The sequence below is a fragment of the Schizophyllum commune genome, assembly GCF_000143185.2.
Source record: "Schizophyllum commune H4-8 unplaced genomic scaffold SCHCOscaffold_2, whole genome shotgun sequence".
Lineage (NCBI taxonomy): Eukaryota > Fungi > Basidiomycota > Agaricomycetes > Agaricales > Schizophyllaceae > Schizophyllum > Schizophyllum commune.
This window is the reverse complement of record NW_026089539.1, coordinates 1,973,106-1,996,228: the sequence shown is the minus strand read 5'-3', so window position 1 is coordinate 1,996,228 and position 23,123 is coordinate 1,973,106. Positions and strand designations below refer to the sequence as shown.

Genomic DNA, 23,123 nt, shown 5'->3' with positions numbered 1-23,123 from the left:
GCATGTCTGTACATATAGCTATCGAGTTATCTGCGATCGAACGCTTGTCTCCCTTCGCGTACCGGGGTGTTCATGGGCAATTGAGAATGTTGAACGGGATGAATTCACTATTAGTTTGAACTCTACGATAAGTACTAGTACTTGAAAGACTTCTCTCTTCCTCTCCTCAAGATACATTCACTTCCAGCTCAGAACTACGCGCTACTGCAAGAACACCCCCCTCTTCGCTCCTCTGAAGCGACCCGCAAAGTCAACCTTGAAGAGGTGGCCCGAGTCTGGGAACTGGTATTGCATGTTGGCGTTTCCACCCTCTGCAGCGCAGTGTGCGGTGGTGATGTACAGCTGGTCCAGGTTCGGGCCTAGGGTAGGTGATATGAGTAAGGCGAGTACTGAAGCCAGTGCAGATGGCGAATCCCATACTCACCTCCGAAGCAGCACGACGTTACGCGCAACACTTTCGGGAAGGACAAGTCGATATCCACGACTCCATCCTTGAACCTGTACAGGTGCGAGCCGTTCCACCTGAGCATAACGCGCGTCAGCACTGAGTTGTTCATAGACCGTTCTACCACCCGACGTACATCGCCGACCATACACATCCCTCGTCGTCTATGCACAGGCCATCGAAGATGCCCGGCAGGTTCAGCGCTGCGCCGTCCAGGTAGGGTCGGCGGTTGGAGATGGAACCTGTCTCGACGTCGTAGTCGTAGGCATAGATAAGCCTTTTCCAGGAGTCGGTGAAGTAACTGATATTCGGAGGTAGGATCAGCGTCGAAGGTCGACTCGGTGAAGAGGCTGGCAACTTACAACGTTCGCTCGTCCGGGGACCAGCCGAGTCCGTTCGAATCCTGCCAATAATTTCGTTTGGAAGGGCAGAGCATAAGACGCGTGTCCTGCTCACAGTGAAAGGCCCATCGTCGACGACCACACAAGCCTCCTCCGTACCCCGCTTCGCAGGGTCGTACCGGTAAAGCTTGCCCACAACCTCCTCCCGCGCCTTGTTGAAGACGCTGCCGGCAAAGTAGCGCCCCCGACTGTCGCACGCTCCGTCGTTGAAGCGGGTGTAAGGCAAAAGGGCGGGCGGTAATGGCTCGGCGAAGTATTCCAGTTGCGGGCGGTTGGACTGAAGCTCGGAGGCTGAATGGATGAGAGCGAAACCTCGTTGCGTTGTGCACGCTAGCTGTGACTGGTGTCGGTCGACGAGACGAATGTATTCATTCTACTACGTACGCTGCCTTTATGACCCGCACGTAGTGCGATAGAGGTAATCTTCTCGTCGAATTCGTCCACTCGGTATTCGAGGGTATTGACGTCTAGGTGGTATACCTATCGGTCGATAAGCGCTAAGCCCTTGTAGGTCTGGTAGATAGCGCGGAGCGCACTCACCTTCGCCGCTGATATATCCACGAAATGCAACGTCTGCGTCTCCGCCTCCCACACCGGACCTACAGCACTTGACGATGAGCCCAAGTTGAACTTCACAAACCCGTCGGCGATTGCCGACTAGAGTTACTTCCGCACCTTCACCCAGAATGCAACCCACGCGAGCGAGAGGCTCGTCTACGATGATTGTTTCTACCATGACAGAGGTGTAGCAAGGTGAGGTGATGTTGGGATGAGGTGAGAGGGCAAGATATCGATGGCAGGAGAGCAGGAGAGCTGAGGCAGTGAAGGAATGATCATGTGCGATATGAAGGAATGACGCAGTCGGGCCGGAGCAGGGCAGCCACCAGATACTGAGGAGAGGAGGATGCTTAAGGTAGAGGTGAACGAGGTCCTGCAACCACGGAGTACGCTCACATGACGGGACGCTGCCAACAACCGCTGACACTCGCGTCAGCGAGACGAGGCGTCCGAGAGTCACGAGTATCGTTGGTGACCGCGAAGGTACAGCTCACAATGCGAGTCTGGCGAAACGCGCACCGATATACTGCTCAGAGCAAAGGTGGTGGCGCGAGGGAGGGAGTGGAGTGCATGCAGCCGGACGTGCTATATTGCTGTTTACGTAGGTACGCGCTTGAACTACTGTCGGCAGGTATGCCACCTCCCAGACCACTTTTTCAGCGTGAGGGATTCAAGACTCTGAAGACGAATGAGGACGGGGGACATGCCAAGGTATAGCTGAACGTACCGTAGGGGACTCATAGACGCGTCATGACGTTCATGCAGCTACAAAACATGTCAGTCATGAGTATATGCCACAACCGGCACTATGCATACCCTCAGGCGTCTTGGCAATGTAGTCAATTGCTATAGACCTCGTAAGTTACGTGCTAGAAGTCTTTCATGCGAGAACGTACCTTGGCCGACAGTGGTAATGGCGTCAGCCTCCGCGTCAGGGATTTCGATACCGAACTCCTGCGAGCAAAATCAGCGGTGAGGCCCAAAGTGTACTGCATGAACTGACCTCTTCAATAGACATGACGACCTCGACAGCGTCCAGGCTGTCCAGCCCGAGGTCGTTTGCGAAAGAGGCAGTCGGCGTCAACTGACATTCGCGTTAGTCCGGGAAGTGGAGCAAGACTTTCTTGCTCACCTTTGCCGGGTCGACCTTCTCGAAGCTCTTGAGCACGTCGAGAACACGCGACTGGATGGTGTCCTTGGTGAGGCTACCGCCGGACGAGTACGGCGCGATGCGGAAGACGGGGAAGCGGGGCATCTGGCGCGCCCGGGGGACGGCCGCGGCAGTCCACGGACGGCGGGCAGCAACGGTGGAGGCGGAGCGAACGGCGGCGCGGACGAAGGACATGGTTGGCAGAGGTCAAGACGGGCTGAGCAAGACGTGAGCCAGTCGGGAACGCGAAATTCCAGGCGCGACACTGCTTAGTCAGCACGATCAGCCCCGGCTGTTCCGCCCCGCCAGCCCGCCCGTGCGGAATTTGCAGAGTCGCTCCCGCCGCCATGAAGCATGGCGTCGCGTTCAGAAAGTTCTCGCGCACGTCGTCCCACAGGGACCTCATGCTGAGGTGCGAGCGACGAAGTGAGCTCGGGCGTGTAACTTACTTTCTACAGGAACTTGGTCACCTCCCTCTTCGAGCATGAACAGATCAAGACGACACTCCCCAAGGCCAGGGATACGGCGCGTCTGGCGGAGAAGGTGCGCTACATGTCCCGGTGCTACTCCAGTAGCTTATGCCGCTGCCCAGATAATCACCATGGGCAAGAAGGGCACCCGACCAGCATTCGATCGCGCCTCCGCCTTCCTGCTCAAGCCCTCCGCTCTTTCCAACCTCTTCGAGAAGTACGCGCCGCGCTATGCTGAGCGTGCGGGAGGCTACACTCGCATTGTCAAGGCTGGAAACCGTCAGGGCGACAATGCTTCTGTGGCCATCCTCGAACTCGTCGACAACCCGCGCGACCTCAAGTATGAGATGACGGCACGCGCGATCGGCTTCGAGCTCGTCAGGACTCGTCTGCAGCGCTCCAACAACCTGGAGCACATCGTCAACGAGCCTGCCAAGGGAACAGAGGAGATGTTGGAAAAGGAGGCTCAGCTCGAATACGGCCAGTCGGGCAAGCTGCGACCAAAGACGCGCTGGAATCTACAGAAGGCGCTTAAGTTCCGCGGTCCCGAAGCCGTGAAGGACCTTTCCCAGAAGGTTGCTCAGTATTCGGTAAGTTCCGTCAGTAATGTCAGTATATCCAGCAGCTGACCTCGCGCGCAGACACAATTGCTGGCTACGCCCGTTCTTGCGCGTGCGACATGGGAATCCAAGGTGGAGAAGAACCAACACTACAAAGACCCCGCACCCCGCCCTGGCCAGCAATACCCTGGTGATACGCGCAGTGCGCTGCAGCTCGCAAGGGGCAAGCTTGGCCGGCAGGTCCCTCCACCCGCAAATCCGACACTCACCGTGGACTTGTACAAGAAGGCATGGAAGAAGGCCTCGGCATCGAGCTCATCACCTGCGTCTGCTTAGTACCGCATTGTCCCTCCGTTTGCTATCGTACATTGTCTTATTCAGGAACTCCCGCTTCTCCCGATACGTGTGAAGGGTCGGCCTTGAGGTTTCCATGAGGTCGCACAGGTAACGTCAACCTGTACAGAGTATCCCATTGTTCGTTGGTCACCAGCGTAGCGGGCACTGACTTGCAACGTCGTGCCTACTAATGCCGCAACAACCTCCGGAGACAGACAAGTGCGTTGGATTGATGTGCAATGGAGAGATTGGTTACACTGATTGCTTTGCAGCCCCCGCCGCCGTCGCCCGCGATCCGCCCATAATGCCCCCCAAAATCAAGCAAGGGTCCGACAAGAAGTAGCTGACCGCCCGGTAATTAACGCCACAACATATGGTGCGGCAGGCTTGTTTACAGTGATATGCTCAGTAGTAAGTCCGTGGAATGGAGGCATTTACGTGGGCCTGGGGAAGGACGTGACAATGCAATATGCAGGGTATGTTGTGCACGCGCTGGCCGACGTGGCCAGCGGCGGATGGTATACGGGGAGCGGTCTAGGGCTCATCGACTCCTGCAGGGCGTCTGGGAGGACGACGTCAGCTTGCGCACGCTGCAGGGGAGCGCGACACCGACCTGTGGCTATGGCGCACTGGTGCCGCCTATGCGCGCGTTGTACACGGAGCAGCGGTAGTCTCGCCATAGACGTGTCACTACCACGCCGTTGGACGGCGGCGAGGGCGTTGCTCTGTTCTCCGGCAGTACGCTTGCAAATACGCTGGACACCGCGAGGCGCATGTCCCTCCACCCTCGAGCACTGCCGCGAAGCGTCAGCAAAATCATCGGGCCGATTGGGAGGGGACGTACGTGACATTCGCGACGCGCGTTTGCGTCTTCAGCGCATAGCGGTACACGGACCCGGATTCGAGGACGAGGGAGAGCGATTCGGCGGGGCGGACGAGGGCTACGGCAGAGCCAGACACGCCGTAGTCGCGCTCGAGCTGGACGGTCACATTGTCTTGCGTATCGTTCACGACATCAAGCAGAATATCGAACGACTGCACGGGCGCGGGCATGGCGGGGTGCTTGAGAGGGAACGTCCAGCGACAGGAGACGATGCGGATTGGCGCGCGATGTACTTCCTGCCCGTCAAGGGCAGAGGCAGAGCACGCGTGTTATGGGAAAGACGAGGCGAGAGGGGAGCCTGAGGTGCACTGCGGAGGGAGAGAGGTGCCGGTGGCAGGGCGCGCGGCGTATATATGTATGCAGATCAACGGAGAGAAGATCACGACCACAACAATGAAAGGGACCGGCGCGTGGTTGGGATGGGCCCGTGGCCTGGAGATACACGGTCCGTCGCCAGGTGCGTTCCATTGCATTGCACCGCAATGGGACGGGTTGCGCTTTTGTTGCATTGTGCGATCACCCAGCCTGCCTATTGTTGCGAATCGGGAAGCCCGGTCACGCGCGGGTGCGTGGGCAGCTCTGGGAGAGTTCAGCGCTTCTCGCGCAGCGACGAAGACAGCGAGCGGGGGGAGGGGCCTGCATCCCTGAAGCTGCGCGGCATCGATAGGGCGTGGGCTGTGACACTGAGAGGAGGCGTGGCCGAGCGGAATTCGTGGCGCCGGCGATCATCCCGGGCGAAATGATGAACTGGGTGATGTCCAAATCGGGAAAGCATTGTTCTTCGTCCTCTCCACATCCGCTCCGCTCGGTCAAAGATGGCACCGCCCTTCTTGGAGCTTCCTCTGGAGATACGCCTTGCTGTGTACGAGACCTATCTTGCTGACCATAGGGTTGTCGCTCGGGCCCAGCAGCCTGACAATACGCACTTGCGCCTACTGCGAGTTTGTAAGCAGATGGCGGCAGAATGCGAGGTGGTAGGATTCAAGCAGTATGCGTCCCTATCGCACGAGGATCAGATCCTGAGCTTCCTCAAATGCTCGGATTCCCGTCTGCACTCGAGAATCACCTGGCTTGATGCTGCAAACGATGCCCGTGTAGTTGGCTCATCTTCAGCTCAGGTTAGCTCAATGCAAACATGGGTCTGAATATATTCTGACCAGAAAATATACAGTATCATGTCTCGTGGCTGCACAGATGCATCACCGAACTCGCCAATCTACAAACTCTGCGTGTCTTCGACTGTCATCGCGCGGTTGCGCTTCATCGTCGCAGCGGCTTAGCGCACATTCTGGGATCTCGCGTGCAATGGGCCTTCGAGCGTGCACTGTTTGAACCAGGTCCACCACCTCCTCAGCTTTCTGCCTACCAGCTCTTTATCACATCCCTCCAGCCTGCCAGTATCTTCCAACTCGCTGAGACTGAGGCCGTACAATTCCTGCGTCTCTCGGGAAATGTTTCCCTGTGTACGACTGATCTCCCGACACTTCGACACCTATCACTCGTGGAGGTCACTAGTACATTCTTCGAGCGCAAGGTGGAGGGAGTCTTTCGCAGGAGCCCGCTTGAGTCGTTCGTGTACGACTATGGCCAGTCGCGCGCGCCTGCATTCGAGATGCATGACGACTTCCTCAAGGAAGTGATCCAGCCTCACGGCGTCACACTCAGACAGATCGTCCTTCTAAACTGCAACAAAGTCACCACTGCTGCTCTACGCGACTGCCTTGCCGATTTGCCACGCCTCAAGTACTTCGCCCTATCCTTCGTCACGACAAGGGAACTCGATAGTGCATTCATTCGCGTACTTCCGCCATCCCTGGAGGTCTTCAAGATAGCTATCAGGACAGGCAAATTCCAGATCCCATTGGAGGCGGAGGAGAGCTCATTATGCGACGCCGTCAAAGTCAACCTGCTCGTGCGCGTACCACCACCGCGTAGCATCTCTATTGATCTGCGAGACGCGGTGGTGGGAGAGCGCATTTCGAGTTGGTTTGCCACGGCTCGCCAGCGACGTGTCCACTTGCACTTCGGACCATGGAAAGTGATATCGGACGAACTGGGAAGACCATGCGATTGAAGATGAGGCACTAGTCATTCCCGCGCGAGGCGGTCGATCTAGGTAGGGTACATACTAGTCTGTAAAGTCCAAGGAATACAACTGATTAGTCCGTGTAGATCGAAGTGCGATATGCGTAAAGAGGTGGACCGTCAGAGCGACATCGCTACCGTAAATTACCGGAGACGATGGGCATTAGACGGTCGCGTAGCGAGGAGGAAGGTCGTCATCAGTACCCGCCAGCTGCATGCTGTCGCGATGCGCCTGGCTGGTCGTCATTATGGTATGGGTCCGGGAAGCGCGGTGCTGCGCTCTGATCGTAGGCGCTGGTGCGCTTCGACAGGACGCTGGCGCGGCGGGGCGCGTGCTCGTCCGTGTCATACTTCGGCTCCTCCCCTAGGCGCACGGAATCCACCGACGCGCGCGCATCCCACGGGTCGTTGCGACGATCCATCGGGATGTCGGTCAAGGGGTTCATGGAGTCACGCAGGGCGTTGTACTTGCCATGGAACTCGTTCAAGGAGGAGACGTAGGAGTTGAGCACGACAAAGTAGTATGCCTGGATGCGAATAATGAGCAGCTGCCAGGAAACTGTACCCGAGAATCCGACTTACGTGCGAAATGGCTAGGACAACCCAAAGGCCGCCCATGATGCCCACATCCGCCCAGGTAAAGATGTCGCAAAGGGTATCGGCTTCTGTATCGAGCGTCTCATTTGTGAAGTACTTGTCGATGCATTTGGTCTTCGCCGTGCTATGCTTGGTGGCGGAGATGATGATCCAAGCGGCGGAGATCGCCAGCAAAGCAACAAGGCCGATGCTGTGCAGATTTCGATACTGGCGAAACATGCCCGTCTTCTCCTGGAGAGATGTGAGCAGCTGGTACTAGCGATGTGAAGCCATGCAACGTACTGTCCGGACCGCAATGAAGCCAAGCACTTGAACACCGCACACGACGAAGGCTACGATGCCCAGAAGTATGGAAGCGAACGATGGACTGGCATCTCCGACGACTAGACGTGGGGTCAGTATGAAGCCAGCAAGAGACACAGATATGGTACTCACTTTCAGGTGTCCCGACTGAGAGAATTCCCACCAGCAGTGCGGCGACAAACTGCTCGACCAGGAGCGTATAGATCCCCGCATTCACAAGAGGGATCGCGCAGCAGCAGTAGTCTCTGGGCTTCATGACAAGAGACAAGACCTACGAGAGGAGCTGACGAGGACGATGGGCAAGGAGAGAGGGAGATGCGGCCTGGTCGTGTGGTGGCCGTTACGGCTTGTGCTTGGCTAAAGCGGTGCCCCGCAGCTACCGTCATAGTCACGGTCACACAAACGCAGCGGACGCGTGCGAGAGTTCGGCCTCCCCTTTCCGCATTGCGTCGCGCTAAGGATGGAAACAAGAGGGTGACACAGAGGGTCCAGAAACGAAGTTTTGCAGGACCACAATTGTCTGAATCTTCCCCACAACGCGGGAGGAAATGAGCATTAATTGCAATGATGTCACGCCAGGAGGCACCAGTGACCGACTTGGACGTATTTGGAGTGGGGGCAGCAGCAGGCTATTCGCGTCTCTCATCGAACCGCCACCATGCGTCTTTCTTTGCTTTCTCTCGTTGCAAGCTCCCTTGCGCTCCTGGGCGCCGCCTCATCCGTTGACTCTGAGCAAGTCCGGATCCAGGATGGCGACGTACGCACCATGGAGAGCTGGGCTTACATTGATTGCGGTGCGTCATCAAGCGCTTCTCAGACTTGAATAGCAGGACTTATGCCAGCCTAGGCGTGCCCACCGACGCCATCCAGCTCAAGTCCATCGAAGTCTCGCCGGACCCCCCGAAGCCTGGCGAGCAGCTCACGGTCACTGTGAATGCGGAGGTGCAGGAGCAGATTGAGGTGTGCTGGTTTCATGGTCGAGCGCCGAGCCCCCTCTGACCCCGCTACAGGAGGGCGCGTACGCCGACGTTGTAGTCAAGCTCGGTCGCATCATTCTCCTCAAGAAGACGTTCGACATCTGCGAGGAGGCGTGAGTCATGCCGCTCGCTCTCGCACCAATCACACATGTTGATCTCCCATAGTCGCAAAGCAGAGGCTGATGTACAGTGCCCGGTGGAGAAAGGCCCCTACACTGTCGTGCAGACGGTCGACTTGCCAAAGGAGATACCCAAAGGTGTGTTACCGCAGCGTGCGCCCTTATCATGCGCAACTAATTCGACGCTGTCAGCCAAGTTCACGGTCAGTGTGCGCGGTTACACGCACGAGGACGACGATATGGCGTGCGTCGACCTGCAGGTCGACTTCACCAGCAAGCCGTTCTTCGGCTTCGGCTGGTGACCTGCCAACTTGGTCCTTTTCATCCCTGCAACCGGGACCTTCACGAGCTGTTACGACTCTTGACTTGTATATCTAGTGGACGCAATATCATCTGTTATCTAGCTGAGAAGCGAGTGGAAAGCTTCATACATACCCAGTGCGGAAGCTTGATGCGAAATAAACAGGCGAGTGCTTAGCGGTCTCATACGGCGAGCTGATATACACAGGAGCCCTGGTAGCGTATACGATCCTTTCGGTCCCGCACAGCTGCAGGGGCTATATTGCCCCCAATTGTTCTCGTCCATCGAAACACGGGAATGCGCTGATCAGAACCACAGTTGATCCGCCTCCGCTATGGCTTCCGCAAAGCCTTCGGTGCATACCACGCAATATATGCATTGACAACCAATTTACGCCAGGCCAAATGTCTTTCGTGCAAGCGTTCGAGCTGACCCGACGAATGTCTTGCGCACATCCCTCAAGCAGGCCACGCACCCCAATACGCCCATCTCGAAATGTATGAGCGACTGATCACTGCGACGGTCGTGTATGCGCGCGGGCGTGACTCGGTGAGCGCGCTCCCGCCTCCCCGCCCCTAGCGATCGCACTTTCCCCATTTGGACGACAATGGATCCCGCCCCGGTGCCGCTACACCCGCAGCGGCGCTCAGAACAACTCATAATATGCGCGTTTCCATGCTCACGACACGCGCATAGGGCGCGTATATAAGGAGGATGGCAAGAATAGGTGCGACAACCTGGACCAGGTTCCCTCGTCATTGTTGTCTCCCTCTTCACGACCCCTCCTCGCCTTACGAACCTCTTCCCCCTGCTCACGACCCCTCCTCTCGCATACGTCAAACGTGCAGCTTGCACACATCACGCCTCACGACCTCTTGTCCACTCTGTCTTCCCCAAGAAACGACAACATCATGCCCGCCAGCACGAAGACTTACGACTGCTTATTCGAGTTCACGAACGACATGGCACAGCCAACAATACTCCATCTGACGCGGTGCTCGACGGGCGGTGTGGAGCTATGGGAGGGGGAGAGTGTTACCCTCATCCTCGAGTCGGGCTCGACGTACTACTACACGGTCAAGCAGGGCGCTAAGGAGGCGCGCATTTCGTACGTTGTATCTTTGACTACTCTAGCGTTCGTTAGCTAAAGGTGACTTTCAGTGTACGATCGTGGCAGAGCTTACGCTGCACGGCGAGCGCTATTGTATCAGGCCGACCACCGTCAGGACAGGGCGTGACCGTGCTGAGTTACCTCTGACTTATCCCTGCTCTCCTTCGCCTCTCAAAGTGAGTGACCTCTATCTCTCGCAGAGTTAGCACCGACTCACTCTCTGAGAGAGCTCACTGCCTTGGCACTTTCGACCTTCTCGCCACATACCCTTCGACTTCTCGCCGCATAGTACCCTTCTCACACTACATAATTATCCGCACCTTTCGCCGCCGTGCTTTTCGCCTCTTCCGGGCTTTAGCCCAGCACGAGCGTTGCACTTTCTGCGCTGTAATATCCCTCTTCGCATGCACTAGCCTATACGTACTACAACCTTCAGATGGAGGTACTTTGATGGAAATAATCATAGCATTGAGATCGGATTGTCTAGTGTCGACCTTGAAGTTCACTTGGATGACAATGGAGGTAAAGGAAGCCCTCAAGGGAGAGACACTTAGTATCTTGAGTATCTCCGGAGGGACAATTATCAATGATGAAGGATCGAGCGTCCTGGAAGGAAGGCGGGTTCAATGGGTTGATGATGGCATGAAGAGTGTGATCGGGACCGTGATCGAGCGCCGATTGCCCTCTTCGTCGACCTCTACTCCCGCAACCATGCCGAAAGCAACGAAGAGGAAAAAGGAGAAGGCAGCGGACTTCTCAGTGCGTAGCAAACACTTTAAGACGCGTCATATATCTAATGCAGGTATCAGAAAGCCAAGCTCAAGCTTGGAAAGGGGAAACAGGCTCCGACCAATGCGGTAGACACGTCCTTCAAGGCGCGCTGTAAGTGGTACTGCTTCCCCCTTGTCCTTAATGCTGACTTGATGCGTAACAGCGATTGCACTACCAAACCAGAGTATTGCGGTGGAGAAAGATGGAGACGCACCGACGACGAAGCGCAGACATACCCTCGACGATCTCCTCGCCCATCTGAAGCACTACAATGCTGGGACTAGGCGAGGCGAGTGATCTGCACCGTACAATAAGCTGCTTCTGACATCGAGGGGGAGACAGATGCGCTTATGGGTCTGAGAGAACTTCTGAATGAGCATTCGGAACTCATAGTACCCTCCCTCACGAGCTTGGTGAACGCATGTGTTAGGGTTATTGCAGATGAGGTAGGCATAACTGCTTTGTTGCTGAAATGCGTGCTGATGGTCCCCTCAGGACGCAAGCGTCCGCAAAGCATTGCTCTCCTTCATGTCCTGGCTTATACCCCTCATCCCCGTCGTACGTCCATCGCATACAAGATCTACGAACTCCATCTCATACTGCAATACAGGACTTACTCGCACCTCATGCGTCTGTCCTCATTCTGTTTGCCTCATCCGCACAAACACACATCTTCCCCGAAATACGCGTCGATGCCGTCCGGTTCATCAATCTCTTCTTGGAGTACGTCCCCGATGCTATGGTGACGGGTTGGAACCAGGGGACGTCGCAGCCTGGCGGACGGGTGCTAGAGGGATACCTTGGTATCCTGAGTGCCGGCACGAAATTCGGAGACAACGAGGGTAGGCTTGAGTTCGACTGCATTCGTAATGGATTGCTGAAGTTACTGCAGGACCTATGCAGGCAACGTCGACTGCGAGCGTGGTCCTGACGCCAGGAGTGAGAGTTCCTTCATTCAAGCCGTATTCGCTATGCTGATTGGTGTACCAGTCTCGCTTGATCATCCTTCAGTCCCTCTCGCTGTTCCTCAAGAGGGCTCTCTCTCTAGGAGCATCTAGTGACCCCGATGCGCCTGGCGCACCCTTCCCGACCTGGTATCTCGCAAGCTCCTTCCGCGATGAGGACGCACACCACAAGTTTGACGCCGCTCTGGCGCCCGGGCTCGACGCATCTGGTCAGTCATGCAAAAAGAGGTCGTGGATCCCAGAAGCGGACAAGGAATATGAGACCTTCGTACACGAATATCCTCTTCTGGACGCATCTTCCGCGCAAGGATGGTCGATACAAGATCTTGATGAGGCTCTCAAATCCGTCAAGAAGCTTTCCGAAGAGGCATCATCTACCATAGATGTGTCTTTCGTGACGGTGAGCTTTTTCTACCTTGATATTCGCAACTTAGACTGATATCTGTCGCAGAGACTGGCCAGAACGCTGCATGCTACCCTCGTCGCAACCTATCTGGACTACGCTCCCGCCGTCTTCGGGCCTACTGGCACACCGTCGGAGACCGAATTGCAGCTGGTCATGACAGTTGTCGATATCACCAGGACTCTGTACGGTGCCATCTTCCAGAGCGAGTCAGCAGTAGGTTACTATTCTTCTAATGCCCAGCATCCTCTAATCGGCATGTTCTAGTCAACTAGTCGGCACGAAGCGTCCGCCAATGAGCTCAAGACGCTTCTCAACTACATGTCGCCGTACTTCCCTTTCACCCCTGCGTCAAGCAAAGATCTCAAGGTGATCCGCTACGCACATTCCTCGCATCCATGGAACTAATACAAGGTTCCCTCCAGCTTCAGAAGGCCTTTCAAGACTTGAATTTATACTACTGCGAACTCGCCTCCCTCATCGCCCTCGCTACTGGTCCCGACGCCTCCTCCCAAACCCGACGGTCTAAAAAGAAAGACACGCTCACCGCCCAAACCGAGCGCGTCCGCACCTACATCATCCAGCTCTTACACGGCGAACCCGTCGCCGGTCAACAACTCGCCCGGGCACTCTCCCCCTCCGCTTACACCGCCCTCCTCCCCACCGTCTGGTCCCTACTCAACGCCCCTGAGGCGGACGACGTCCTCGCCGCCCTCCTCGACCACGCGATCAGCGTCCCTTCCAAGACGCCGCTCAAGTTGTCGACGGTCGCTTTCGTGGGCCGCCTCGTCTTGGTGCGCCCCCTTGCTTGGCGGTCCGGGGTTCCTGGATCTCCTAACTTTTCTTCTCTACAGCTCGATTATGAACACGGACCCACCCGAGTCCGCGGGTTAGAGCAACAGGCGAACGACTGGATTGAAGCGCTGCCGAGGGTGCTATGGGAGGTCGGCGGCAGCAATCCAACGCTGTCCGAGGTTAGTATGTGAGGCTTGCTCGCTTATTCTCGCTAACATGCATGCATACAGATCATCGCTCGCATTTTACTGCGCCTCGCACAGCGCCGGCCGTGGGCGCGCTCGGAGGTGCGCTCATCGGCCTCGCTAGCCCGCGCGTTCCTTCTGACTTTTCGCACAGGCACTCCTGCAGTCCCTCCGCAGCAAGCTCGCGCCCTTCTTCATCATCGCGCATCCGGCAAAGGGCAAGCTGCCCGGCCCATACGCGAAATTGCCAGCGACGCACAGGCATCTGGTGCTCGAAGCCGTCGCCGCTTTAGCCGCAAGCAATGGTAACGCGAAGGCGAAAGGCCGGCCGGTGCAGGCTGCCCCTCTGACTGCGGACGCCTTGGCGTTGCTAGCAGCTGTGGATGAGGCATCCGCGGGAGCGGACGATGCTATTTATTGGGCGCACTTGAAGGTTGGCCTCAAATTAGGCCAGTGACGGAGTGTTGTACGCTGGAATGCACGATGCTGTTCGTAGATTTCACTGCTCAAGCGGCATGCAGTAAACATCCCCTGCACTTCGGTCATTCAGCAACTGAGACGGCGGCGTACATCGTCCGCGCAGGCGCTATGAATGCTTCGCCGCAGCCTTCGCCAACCCTCGAGGCTACCTTCACCCTGTCTTCGCTGACATCGGAAGTTGATGCAATCGCAGTCTCTTCATGAACTGAAGGAGCTTCTAGCTGTCGAAGCAGACCCCACGCCACCTTTAATCACCGCGCCAGCTCAGACCGACCAGAAAGGGATGCAAAGGATATTACACTAGAGGTTGAAGGAGTGTATCTTCGACCGGAAGTACAGACCGAGTGGTACAGACAACCAAGCGGTAACCACTGAGGTATCCCTTACAACCGTAGGCAAAGCCGTCCATCTCTCAATGAAGTACTAGTGCGACCTTATAAACTACCGAGTGTCCACACTACACGAAGCGACAGACAACGCTGTTGACATGGGGCGAGGTAAAAAGGAGCAAAGAAAAAGCGTAAGAAGCAGAAAATTGATGAAGCGTAGGGCTGCGGCTGGCGGCCTAAGTCTACAAGCCCGCTGCGAGGGGCAAGCGGCGCCGTAGGACAGCAGGGAATAAAGATGGGTGAACGCCAACCATATCAGGTGAGGGCCGATGAATAGAAGGATGGGATATAATGTCATCATGCGTTGACTTTCGTCGTCGCAAAGTGTAGTAGTTGACCGCGGTGCTGGGTATCACGCCATTTACGACACCCACTTCCAGCTGACGGGGACACGACCCTCATCGAGGCTACCGAGCGCCTGGAAGGCAGACGGGGAGAGGTCGACGTCAGTCGGGCCGCAAGCCTCGCAGCTGTCGACGACGGTGACAGTGATGCTCTTGCCGCCACCTGTCAAGGGCGTCAGTACGAAACTAAGACCTAGTTCGAGCAGGACGTACGGCTGATCTCGAGGGTGTGGCCGCAAACACCGTTACCGTTGTTGGCGCCCTCAGAACCACTGGAGGATGGATATCAGTACCCTGGGAAAATGATGACTGGCGGAAAAAACTCACGGCCAGCTGTAGAACAGAGTGAAGGACATCGCAGCAATGTAGTCCGAGTCAGTGCTCTGCCAGCCACACGCGCCAAGGCCAGCTGGAAAGGTCGTTAGACGCGTCCTAGAAAGGCGGGGGATTAAATCTGCGTACTAGCGTAGTAGGTGATCTGGCCCTGGTTCGTGCCAGCGTAGTAGTAGCTGATGGGGTTGCTGGAATCGCCACCGCTCGAGCCGCCGGAGCCCTGGGTAGGCTGAGCCTGCTCCGTCGAGGAAGACGAAGAGGTCGGCCAAGTCCACCACTGGTCCTCAGAGGAGGAGGACGAGGTCGTCGGTTGGGCCTCCTGGGTGGAGGTGGGGGTGTCGGAGGTCGTCGGCTCGGCAGAGCTGGACGTGCTGGTGGGCGGCGCGACGGTGTTGGTGCGCGTGCGGCACTGACGCTTGTTCAGGTTGGCGCGACGAGCGAGCGAGCCGTTGCTCTCCATGCGGGCAGCGAGGGCATCGTGGGCGTGCGGGCCGCGGGAAACGCTGAGCGCAGCGGCGGCGGCGACGACGGAAAGGAGGACAGCGAAGGGCTTCATGACGATAAACGAGTGGAGGAGTGTGAAGGAATGGGACGCGGTCTCGACGAAGAGAGATGGAACACGAAGGTTTTGGACAACGGCCTGACCTGGCAACTCTCACGCCCTTATGTCGGTTTTGATCTTTTTCTTTTTTTCCGGCGCGTTCTCCTGTCCGTTGCCATCCATATCACCACGCGGTCCGCCGCCGGCGCTCCACCCGCATGAAATCTTGATGCCGCCAAGTCATCCCCATCGCACACTCGTTGCACGGGCGACGATGTCCGTCCCCCACAAATACAGTGGAATACAAGCAAATATACAACTGTACATCCCCTCCTCAGGCGCTCGCGCTGTTCGCCTTTGCGCCGTACATCTTCACCAACCCGGTCCGCGATGTCCCACCAAGGCTGTTCCCGTAAGAGTCCAACTGCCCGAGCAACAGCATGCTGTCCAACCTGCTTGGCTCCTGCGGGATCTTGAATATCCGCGACACGTCCTCCTCGGGCAAGGGAGGCAACCCTTGGGCCACCCTCGTTGCGTTCTCCTCCTTGCGCTTCGCAACGTAGGAGTCCGCCTTGGCCTTTTCCCTTGCGATTTGCCGCGACATGTACGCGAGGTTACCCTCTTCGGTACGGTAGGCATCGACGGTATCGATGATCTGCTCCAGGTTGCGCGTCAGGCCAGTTGGGCCCAAATCGAGTGCTCTGAACGATGGCGGCAATGCGCACGACGCAGAGGTCTCGGGCGAGGCATCGGCGCTGGTGGATGGTGTTGACTTGGAAAGCGAGTTGACAAACGCGCTCAGCAGCGGGTTCGTGCGGATTTTGAGAGGGATCTCTTCGAGTATGGTAGAGAAGGTAAGGCGACGGGTAGCGAGCCTAGTAGAGACGCGTTAGGAAACCAAAACATTCTCTGCAGGACAATTATCGTACCCTGATGAGCTGAAGTTAGAGCTCTTGTACGCGTCCAAAAACGCTGGGGTAAGACGGAAGGCACGGAAGGCGGCCACACCGCGAGCTGCCTGGGTGAGATCTGCGAGGAGGTCAGCATGCACTGGAGAATACGCTTTGAGGAGATGCTGACCGTGAACGACAACAACGCCACCATGACGAAGTCGCTCTTGGTTGGCGACTTGTGTTTCGATGAGGGTCTGATTGAAGAATGCACCCATTGTAGTAGCCTGGTAGAAGCCGACGACACCATCGTCGCCTTGCACCTCCTTCAAGGAGCGAATCATGGATGCCTGATAGCGTGCTGCGTCGCATGAGCGAAGTCGATGTGGCATGTGAGATGTACGTACCCATCGACTTGTTCGCCTTGTCATCTTCGTCGGCAAGGTGTGCGGGGAGCGCGAAAGAGTTCGAGACTTCAAGGGTGCCGTCAAGATCGAGGCCAAGAAGTAGGCCGTTCGCGTTGGGAGTGGTAGATTCGGCAGCGTGCTTCATGATTTTGCTAACTACCTGGTGAAGAAGATAGAGTTAAGCGAGTGACTGAGAGATCGGGGGATATACACGCACCATACCGTCCAGCTGGACCTCTGTCAAGGGTATTTCGGCCTCGACGTCAATGAGCTTGCTCATCGATGCAGGGATCGCCTCGTAAGTGGGCGCGACTGGCTGAGGTGCAGCAGGCGCGGTCGGCAGAGTCGCCGCCAGCGCAGCAGCCATAGAAGTCGCCATTTTTGTTTTATTAAGCCGAGGAGGGAGGAAGTGGACGCGTGAACAGCGGGGACGGCGACTTGGGGGACGCGAACAGCGATGAGCTCGAAAAAGGTCCAAGCGGCGATCGGAGGGCCGACCGAGGCCGAGACCGCGTTATCTGCCGAGTTATCTTATCGTGCCACCGCCAATATTGTCCAAGCGTCATTCATTATTCGACAGACGCCGATCAGAAGTCTCTTGCTCCCGACTCCCATCTGCTCCCGAGATGGGTCTTTCTCGCCCAGCGCGCATCATCCTCCTTCTCACTATTGACGTCGTCTTCTTTTTCGTCGAGCTCATCGTCGGTGCGCAGCCACAAAAATCACTCAGGAGCTTCATTGATTGTTCGGCAGGATATGCGGTTGGCTCGTTGGCGCTCGTCGCAGATTCCTTTCATATGCTCAAGTACGCGCTTTGTCCCCGTTCGTACGCCCACTCTAACCTCCTTCCCCAGCGATGTGCTCTCCCTCGTCGTCGCCCTCTATGCGATCAAGGTCAGTTATGTCGTCATTATGGTGCTTCCTCGCTAACCATCCATTTTGCTCGCCTCCAGCTTTCCTCCGCCAAAGAGAGCGACTCGCGATATTCATACGGGTGGCATCGTGCTGAAATTCTGGCGGCGTTGATCAACGGCGTCTTCCTTCTCGCTCTTTGCTTGTCCATCTTTCTCGAAGCCATCGAGCGGTTCTTCAGCACCCCAGGTGCGTGACCATCGAGTTTAAATCCCTTTGAAGCTTACCGTATTCTTAGAAATCTCGAACGCGAAGCTTGTGGTCATCGTCGGCTCACTCGGCCTCGCGTCGAACATCGTTGGCTTGTTCCTGTTCCATGGTCAGATCACCAGCCACAATCTTGACACCCTTTACTGACTTCAGTGCAGAGCATGGCCACAGTCACTCTCATGCCCACTCGCACGATAGCGCTAATCCTAGCGTACCTGGGTCGAGCACGCCGAGCGTGAACACTATCAACGACTCCGGGAATATCACGCCGACGCCCAAGAAACCGACTGAAAACCGCCGTTCGCGTTCACGGACGCGTAACTCGGAGGGAATGCGCTCGAGGACCACATCAATCAGCTCGATGTACGGCCATCCGGCCGCTACTCGCGCGACTCTCATTCAGACGGCCCAAGATCTCGCTACCGCAGCCCGCTCACCCTCTCCTTCTGGCCGACGGCGGTCACGGTCAAGGCCTGTCATCCACGATCATCATCACGATAGTCATGAGTCTGAGAACGAGTCGGGCGGGGAGACTGTCGCAGACCCTACTGAGAGATCGCCTCTTCTCGGCCGGGCTACCGAGGACGACAGCGACTCTGCGCAGGGTCATGTGCACAGTCACGGACATGCGCACGGCTCGATGAACATGCACGCTCTGCTTTTGCATGTCCTCGGTGACGCGCTTGGCAACGTTGGCGTCATTGCGACTGGTCTGATTATCTGGTTGACCGAGTGGCACTTCAAGTACTACTTTGATCCCATAATCAGTCTGGTCATCACGGTCATCATCTTCTCGTCCGCTTTGCCCTTGGGTACGTTACGCTTTCTGTCAACCCTTTTAGTAGTACTTATACACCCGACAGTCCGCAGCACGTCCTTCATTCTCCTACAGGGTGTACCGGCGACGGTGTCCCTGGAGGAGGTACGCGCTGCGATTCTTGATGTTGACGGCGTACTCTCCTTGCACGAACTTCACGTCTGGCAGCTGTCGGAGACCAAGCTGGTGGCATCCGTCCACGTCACGGCCTCCCGTAACCGTGACTTCATGCCCATCGCGGCGCAGATTCGGGCGGCCTTACACGAGCGGGGCATTCACTCGAGCACCATCCAGCCCGAGTACTACAACCCCAGGACGGCACCGCCCGAGGATTACCTGAAGGTCAGCCGAGGCCAATCGGGTGTATGGCTCATGCTGACGAGAGTTCAGACCCATGAAGAGACTTCGTGTCTCATTATGTGCCCCCAGGACCAGGGTTGTGATCCTCACGAAAATGCTTGCTGCCGTACGTCTCCCCAGTTTCCGGGGTGTACCCCGCCCGCTGACCTCCTGCCCAGCGCCGCCCACCTCCTCGGCGTAGGCCAACGCTCGCGCACCGTTATGACTTTTTGCTTGAATATAATCAGTCCATCGAAGGTTCTCTACATTATTGTGGTAAGAAATCTTGTTTAATTTGCTGCATCGTGCACAGTAGCTGTACCCTACCCGTACCTCCATCACCCCATGTATATAGCTAGGCATTCATTCATACCTCAGTCACCGACCATCATCGGGAAATTTGTTCTGAAGGCCTGCGAGGCGCACAAGCGCTTCAGCACCGCGGCGCGGGACGCGCTGTTCTTGTGCCTGCGCAATTCGGCCGCGAGGCTGCGCGCCATCGCCGAGCTCGACTGCCCGAGGACGATGGGGTGCGCGCCCTTTGAGACGGTCTGAAACGCCCACTCGACGTGCATGGCCGCGGTGAGCGCGGAGGACAGAATGACGGAGAGCAGCTCGACGAGGATGATATGCTCGGCGGGTACCTGCACGTGGTCGATGCGCGACAGTAAGGGCGGCACAAAGGAGTGTAGGAAAATCGGCAGCAAGGGCGGCGTGCCCGGGCACGGCGGGCTGGCGAGCACGAAGACGGCGATGCGCCGAGAGCCTTCGGAAACGGACGAGATGTGAGCCTCGAGGTGATTGAGCGCGTCCCAGAGGACCTCGAGGAAGGCGAGGGGAGAGGTGGCAATCAGGCAGCGCTCGATGTCGAGGACGGGTGCTTTGCCCTCGCCCGCGCGCTTCAAGGCGCGGTGCAGTGCCTCCATGGGCTGCAGCGGCTTCTGGGATGGTATGATTTTGGCGGCTGGCAGGCGGGTAAGTTGCAGGTTCAGAGTCTGTATGTAGACCGAACATACCCGGAAGCCGCCCATTGCTCGCCTGTACGACCTTATGCTGCAAATCAGCCAGGCGGTAGTGCGTGTAAATCGGGGGCTGGTTGGGTAAGGAGGAGCTTCTCGCGAGGAAGCTTGTCATGGACAACAAGCCCGGCCCGCACATGCGTAGGATGGCGCGGGGGCACGTATCCTTGAGGATAATGGAGCTGACGACGTGGAGGTGCGTTTTTAACATGTTGCTGGAAGTGTTGTCAGGGGCGTACTGCAAAGGATGATTCGTCCAACTTACATTTTACCCATCAACTCGCGCAGAATAGTCTGCATGACACCAACAAGGGTCCAGTTTAGAAGCGGGCCGACGAAGTAGGAGATGCCGTTGTCGAGGGCATCGATGGTCAGTTCGCTGGTGCTGTGCATCTGCATCGCGATGTAGAATAGTGTCGGCGTGATACGAAGCAAAGTCTTCGGTGGTGTGGCTCTATCGTTGCATATGTCATCTCACTCTCGATTATTATATGCAGCAAGGCTCACCGCAATATTTGATCGTCGATGCCCTCATCTCCGCCGCGGAACATTGGCTGCAGCCATGCGTCGTAGGCTTTTCTGTCTGCCTCCGAAAGCTTGTCCAGGGGATAGACCGTGCTGACGGTTCGCAAGAAGTCCGCGTTCACGGTACGAGTGCCAATGGTCCAAGGTCCCGTCCCAAGCTATATTGGTTATGAGCAGCACTTCGTGATCAAGGGACGGATGCACCTACGTGGAATCTCGCAATAGTTTCTTGAATGAAGAGGATGACCTTCCCTAGATGCCCGTACGCAGTCTGCGGGTCGCCGACCGTCTCGACATCGTAGTCGTCCACGAATAGGACAGTTTGAGCAACCAGGTCGGACACCCTCCTATGAAGCGCGAAGATGTCCAAGAGGGCGTCTTGCGAGCTGCATATCTCGCATAACCGGCTGATCAAGTCGAGCTGGTCGGCCTCGGGTGACTGAGAAGACGTAGCGGTGGCGAAGCGCTGGGAAAGATATTGTGAATGTTGATCTCTTTGCTACGTCCATTCACTCACCTTTGCCAACGCATCCGCGAATGCTCGGTGGAGCCCTGGGTCTCTCCATAGCCTTGCGGACCATAGCTCCAAGTCAGCCAGGTCGATGTTCTCCAGCTTGGCAGTCATATACGCCTAAACACACTTAGCCCTTCCTTTCAAGCAAATTGGTGTTGCGTCTTTACCTCCACATCTCCTCCCGAATCCCTGACCTCTACCCGCAACGGCGTACTCGGCTCATTTGTGAGATGATGGTCGATAGACAATGCCGTCGACTTGTCGAGCAAACCGTTCACTGCTGCCTCCTGAACAAAGTCGCGGAGGATGGACGAAGGGATAGCAGTAGGTGAACTGTCGTTCGGGAGGTCGTGGCCGGCAAGGTGGACGTCGCAACTGGTTACGCTGGCTAATTGCTTGAGGTATACGGCGGCGGCGTGCATGGCCGATTTCTGTGGGGGTATACGTGGTCAGTCATTGTTGAGGGTGTTCAGTGGTGTTCAAACCCACCCAGTCGATGGCGACGCCTTCTGCGGATACTTCCTTCTCAAACGACGTTAGGATGACGGGGAGCTAAAACGGTGTGAGTGCTAGGGGAATGAAAGCTCTCTGGAAAAGACGCACACGTCCAACGAAGAACGCCTTCCAGACCAAGATGGACTTTCCGCTTTCCTCAGCCATGCAGCTGATGCAAGCGTGCAGAAGCTGTCTGTAGAAGACTATGGAGCATTTAGCAGAAGGAACTGGCGCGTGGGACATCGAAAGGACTCACGCACCAGTCGGCGACCACGATGTCCACCGATACATTGCGGCAAGCAGAGCTACTGGGTCCATACCACTTCCGGCGCCGAAGCGGTCCAAACCTCGCAAGCGGACCTGATCGTCGAGACGTCAATCGAGCACGACACAAAGCTGATGATAGAGCGCACCATGCGCTGCAGAAGCAAGCTCAAGGACACGATGTCCATTTCTGAGCTTTGCCCAAGCATGTCCCCCTTTCCCGTCGCCGCCTGCGCCGAGTGCATCAACTCCTCCATCGCCTTCTCATTGTCGTTCAGCATTCCATGCAAATTAAAGATCCACTGGTCAAGCAGCGTCTTGAACTCGTTCGTTAGCGCGTCAGCGCAGTGTATCACCAGGTCGTGCGCGTTCATCACTTGGCTGCGCGCCGTGGACGCCGTGAGCTGCTTCACGTCGCCGACGCAGACAAGAACGAGCGTCGCCAGCTCCTCCGCGGATCGTGTGAGTTGGTGGAAGTGCGTTAGGGGCAGGCTGTGTGCGATGGCCACTAGGTTGAGCGCGTCGGTGAGGATATCGAGGTGGTCATTTATGGACACGTTGAAGTCGATGACAGAGCCGAGTGGGGGGATACCGTTGAGGTAGTGCGCATCGAGCGCGACGCGGCAGAGGGTGTCAAGCGTGGCGGCATTCCGGAAGTCGGGGGACCTGGCAGCTTTGAGGAAGGTCGAGACGAAGACGGGGAGGTCAATCATCTGGTCTTGGATAGCTTGTTTGAGATACTCGGTGAGGTCGGGATCACCGGGGTACGATGGGTACAGGCAAAGGACAGAATCTGGGTGATATCAGCAAGAGGTATCGTGCGTAGAAGGGGAGACGTACTGCTGAGCGTAACCTGATTTTCTCCCATAAGCTCGTTGTTCTTGAGGAAGAGCTTGCAAGCGTTCAACCACTGACATCCTCGTGAGCGCTTAATTCGCCGCATTACCTAGGCACATACTTTTCGTGGGGGCAGGCCACTTTGGAAGCAGTTGCGCGTCAGGGTCTGGAGGGACATGCCCGTTCGAGTGATAGACGCGTCCAGTCGCGATCGGTGATCACAACGCCTGCATCAAACGCGCCTTGGAGCGCGCCATCATACTCACGACCTTCATGCACGCTCACTAGCAACTTCTCTGCTTGGCTCTGACCCTCACAGTACTACGCCACGATACAAGTGAGTCTCATCGGTCTCCATCAAGGCTGCTTGAAGCGATTGAACATGTGAGCAG

General features: G+C 56.8%; 15 protein-coding genes across 15 annotated transcripts; 7 read left to right on the top strand and 8 right to left on the bottom strand.

Annotated features, from left to right (window-relative positions):
- Positions 1-52: 52 nt before the first annotated feature.
- Positions 53-1,691, bottom strand: SCHCODRAFT_02156799 (uncharacterized protein). Its single transcript, XM_003038637.2, has 8 exons — positions 1,522-1,691; positions 1,387-1,445; positions 1,231-1,326; positions 902-1,180; positions 808-848; positions 582-746; positions 425-522; positions 53-359 (listed from the first exon to the last, which is right to left on the bottom strand). The coding sequence occupies exons 1-8, from the start codon at positions 1,580-1,582 to the stop codon at positions 202-204; spliced, it is 957 nt and encodes a 318-aa protein (XP_003038683.1). The 5' UTR covers positions 1,583-1,691; the 3' UTR covers positions 53-201.
- A 275-nt stretch (positions 1,692-1,966) lies between these two features.
- SCHCODRAFT_02611212 (acyl carrier protein) lies at positions 1,967-2,922 on the bottom strand. Its single transcript, XM_003038638.2, has 6 exons — positions 2,537-2,922; positions 2,408-2,488; positions 2,301-2,358; positions 2,221-2,250; positions 2,132-2,169; positions 1,967-2,082 (listed from the first exon to the last, which is right to left on the bottom strand). The coding sequence occupies exons 1-5, from the start codon at positions 2,747-2,749 to the stop codon at positions 2,162-2,164; spliced, it is 390 nt and encodes a 129-aa protein (XP_003038684.1). The 5' UTR covers positions 2,750-2,922; the 3' UTR covers positions 1,967-2,082; positions 2,132-2,161.
- Positions 2,696-3,984, top strand: SCHCODRAFT_02611210 (mitochondrial 54S ribosomal protein YmL8). The gene is made up of 4 exons (XM_003037300.2): positions 2,696-2,966; positions 3,013-3,097; positions 3,147-3,614; positions 3,666-3,984. The coding sequence occupies exons 1-4, from the start codon at positions 2,902-2,904 to the stop codon at positions 3,918-3,920; spliced, it is 873 nt and encodes a 290-aa protein (XP_003037346.1). The 5' UTR covers positions 2,696-2,901; the 3' UTR covers positions 3,921-3,984.
- Positions 3,985-4,065: 81 nt separating this feature from the next.
- Positions 4,066-5,219, bottom strand: SCHCODRAFT_02611204 (uncharacterized protein). Its single transcript, XM_003038639.2, has 4 exons — positions 4,765-5,219; positions 4,478-4,714; positions 4,193-4,396; positions 4,066-4,139 (listed from the first exon to the last, which is right to left on the bottom strand). Exons 1-2 carry the CDS (start codon positions 4,971-4,973, stop codon positions 4,540-4,542), a joined length of 384 nt encoding a protein of 127 aa, XP_003038685.1. The 5' UTR covers positions 4,974-5,219; the 3' UTR covers positions 4,066-4,139; positions 4,193-4,396; positions 4,478-4,539.
- Positions 4,870-5,534, top strand: SCHCODRAFT_02156951 (uncharacterized protein). The gene has a single exon (XM_050341950.1). The coding sequence runs from the start codon at positions 4,972-4,974 to the stop codon at positions 5,449-5,451; it is 480 nt and encodes a 159-aa protein (XP_050202245.1). The 5' UTR covers positions 4,870-4,971; the 3' UTR covers positions 5,452-5,534.
- Positions 5,535-5,618: 84 nt separating this feature from the next.
- On the top strand, positions 5,619-6,877 carry SCHCODRAFT_02490504 (uncharacterized protein; the record flags this gene model as incomplete). The annotated part of the gene is made up of 2 exons (XM_003037301.2): positions 5,619-5,921; positions 5,975-6,877. 2 exons carry the CDS (start codon positions 5,619-5,621, stop codon positions 6,875-6,877), a joined length of 1,206 nt encoding a protein of 401 aa, XP_003037347.1.
- Positions 6,878-6,981: 104 nt separating this feature from the next.
- SCHCODRAFT_02156865 (uncharacterized protein) lies at positions 6,982-8,217 on the bottom strand. The gene is made up of 4 exons (XM_003038640.2): positions 7,921-8,217; positions 7,768-7,868; positions 7,471-7,716; positions 6,982-7,415 (listed from the first exon to the last, which is right to left on the bottom strand). Exons 1-4 carry the CDS (start codon positions 8,042-8,044, stop codon positions 7,086-7,088), a joined length of 801 nt encoding a protein of 266 aa, XP_003038686.1. The 5' UTR covers positions 8,045-8,217; the 3' UTR covers positions 6,982-7,085.
- A 31-nt stretch (positions 8,218-8,248) lies between these two features.
- On the top strand, positions 8,249-9,317 carry SCHCODRAFT_02611192 (uncharacterized protein). The gene is made up of 5 exons (XM_003037302.2): positions 8,249-8,582; positions 8,636-8,748; positions 8,799-8,878; positions 8,931-9,022; positions 9,077-9,317. The coding sequence occupies exons 1-5, from the start codon at positions 8,447-8,449 to the stop codon at positions 9,184-9,186; spliced, it is 531 nt and encodes a 176-aa protein (XP_003037348.2). The 5' UTR covers positions 8,249-8,446; the 3' UTR covers positions 9,187-9,317.
- Positions 9,318-10,096: 779 nt separating this feature from the next.
- SCHCODRAFT_01081828 (uncharacterized protein) lies at positions 10,097-10,333 on the top strand (the record flags this gene model as incomplete). Its single annotated transcript, XM_003037303.1, has 1 exon — positions 10,097-10,333. One exon carries the CDS (start codon positions 10,097-10,099, stop codon positions 10,331-10,333), a length of 237 nt encoding a protein of 78 aa, XP_003037349.1.
- Positions 10,334-10,991: 658 nt separating this feature from the next.
- Positions 10,992-14,002, top strand: SCHCODRAFT_02744418 (uncharacterized protein). The gene is made up of 13 exons (XM_050347184.1): positions 10,992-11,055; positions 11,106-11,178; positions 11,231-11,356; positions 11,410-11,513; positions 11,563-11,625; positions 11,678-11,909; positions 11,960-12,006; positions 12,058-12,432; positions 12,484-12,651; positions 12,703-12,804; positions 12,861-13,409; positions 13,461-13,517; positions 13,570-14,002. Exons 1-13 carry the CDS (start codon positions 11,008-11,010, stop codon positions 13,870-13,872), a joined length of 2,247 nt encoding a protein of 748 aa, XP_050202244.1. The 5' UTR covers positions 10,992-11,007; the 3' UTR covers positions 13,873-14,002.
- A 94-nt stretch (positions 14,003-14,096) lies between these two features.
- Positions 14,097-15,608, bottom strand: SCHCODRAFT_02611184 (uncharacterized protein). Its single transcript, XM_003038641.2, has 4 exons — positions 15,091-15,608; positions 14,956-15,037; positions 14,842-14,900; positions 14,097-14,791 (listed from the first exon to the last, which is right to left on the bottom strand). Exons 1-4 carry the CDS (start codon positions 15,515-15,517, stop codon positions 14,646-14,648), a joined length of 714 nt encoding a protein of 237 aa, XP_003038687.2. The 5' UTR covers positions 15,518-15,608; the 3' UTR covers positions 14,097-14,645.
- Positions 15,609-15,836: 228 nt separating this feature from the next.
- SCHCODRAFT_02487722 (uncharacterized protein) lies at positions 15,837-17,166 on the bottom strand (the record flags this gene model as incomplete). The annotated part of the gene is made up of 5 exons (XM_003038642.2): positions 15,837-16,377; positions 16,432-16,531; positions 16,583-16,753; positions 16,800-16,959; positions 17,017-17,166. 5 exons carry the CDS (start codon positions 17,164-17,166, stop codon positions 15,837-15,839), a joined length of 1,122 nt encoding a protein of 373 aa, XP_003038688.1.
- A 233-nt stretch (positions 17,167-17,399) lies between these two features.
- On the top strand, positions 17,400-19,711 carry SCHCODRAFT_02611180 (cation efflux protein). Its single transcript, XM_003037305.3, has 9 exons — positions 17,400-17,504; positions 17,553-17,604; positions 17,654-17,693; positions 17,753-17,900; positions 17,950-18,030; positions 18,080-18,733; positions 18,785-19,080; positions 19,129-19,204; positions 19,257-19,711. Exons 1-9 carry the CDS (start codon positions 17,426-17,428, stop codon positions 19,277-19,279), a joined length of 1,449 nt encoding a protein of 482 aa, XP_003037351.1. The 5' UTR covers positions 17,400-17,425; the 3' UTR covers positions 19,280-19,711.
- Positions 19,452-20,647, bottom strand: SCHCODRAFT_02663056 (uncharacterized protein; the record flags this gene model as incomplete). Its single annotated transcript, XM_050346519.1, has 4 exons — positions 19,452-20,041; positions 20,094-20,311; positions 20,362-20,550; positions 20,604-20,647. 4 exons carry the CDS (start codon positions 20,645-20,647, stop codon positions 19,452-19,454), a joined length of 1,041 nt encoding a protein of 346 aa, XP_050202243.1.
- Positions 20,648-21,120: 473 nt separating this feature from the next.
- On the bottom strand, positions 21,121-22,909 carry SCHCODRAFT_02663055 (uncharacterized protein; the record flags this gene model as incomplete). Its single annotated transcript, XM_003038643.2, has 8 exons — positions 21,121-21,252; positions 21,303-21,566; positions 21,625-21,687; positions 21,739-21,833; positions 21,891-21,990; positions 22,074-22,687; positions 22,735-22,804; positions 22,853-22,909. 8 exons carry the CDS (start codon positions 22,907-22,909, stop codon positions 21,121-21,123), a joined length of 1,395 nt encoding a protein of 464 aa, XP_003038689.2.
- Between the last annotated feature and the right edge of the window lie 214 nt (positions 22,910-23,123).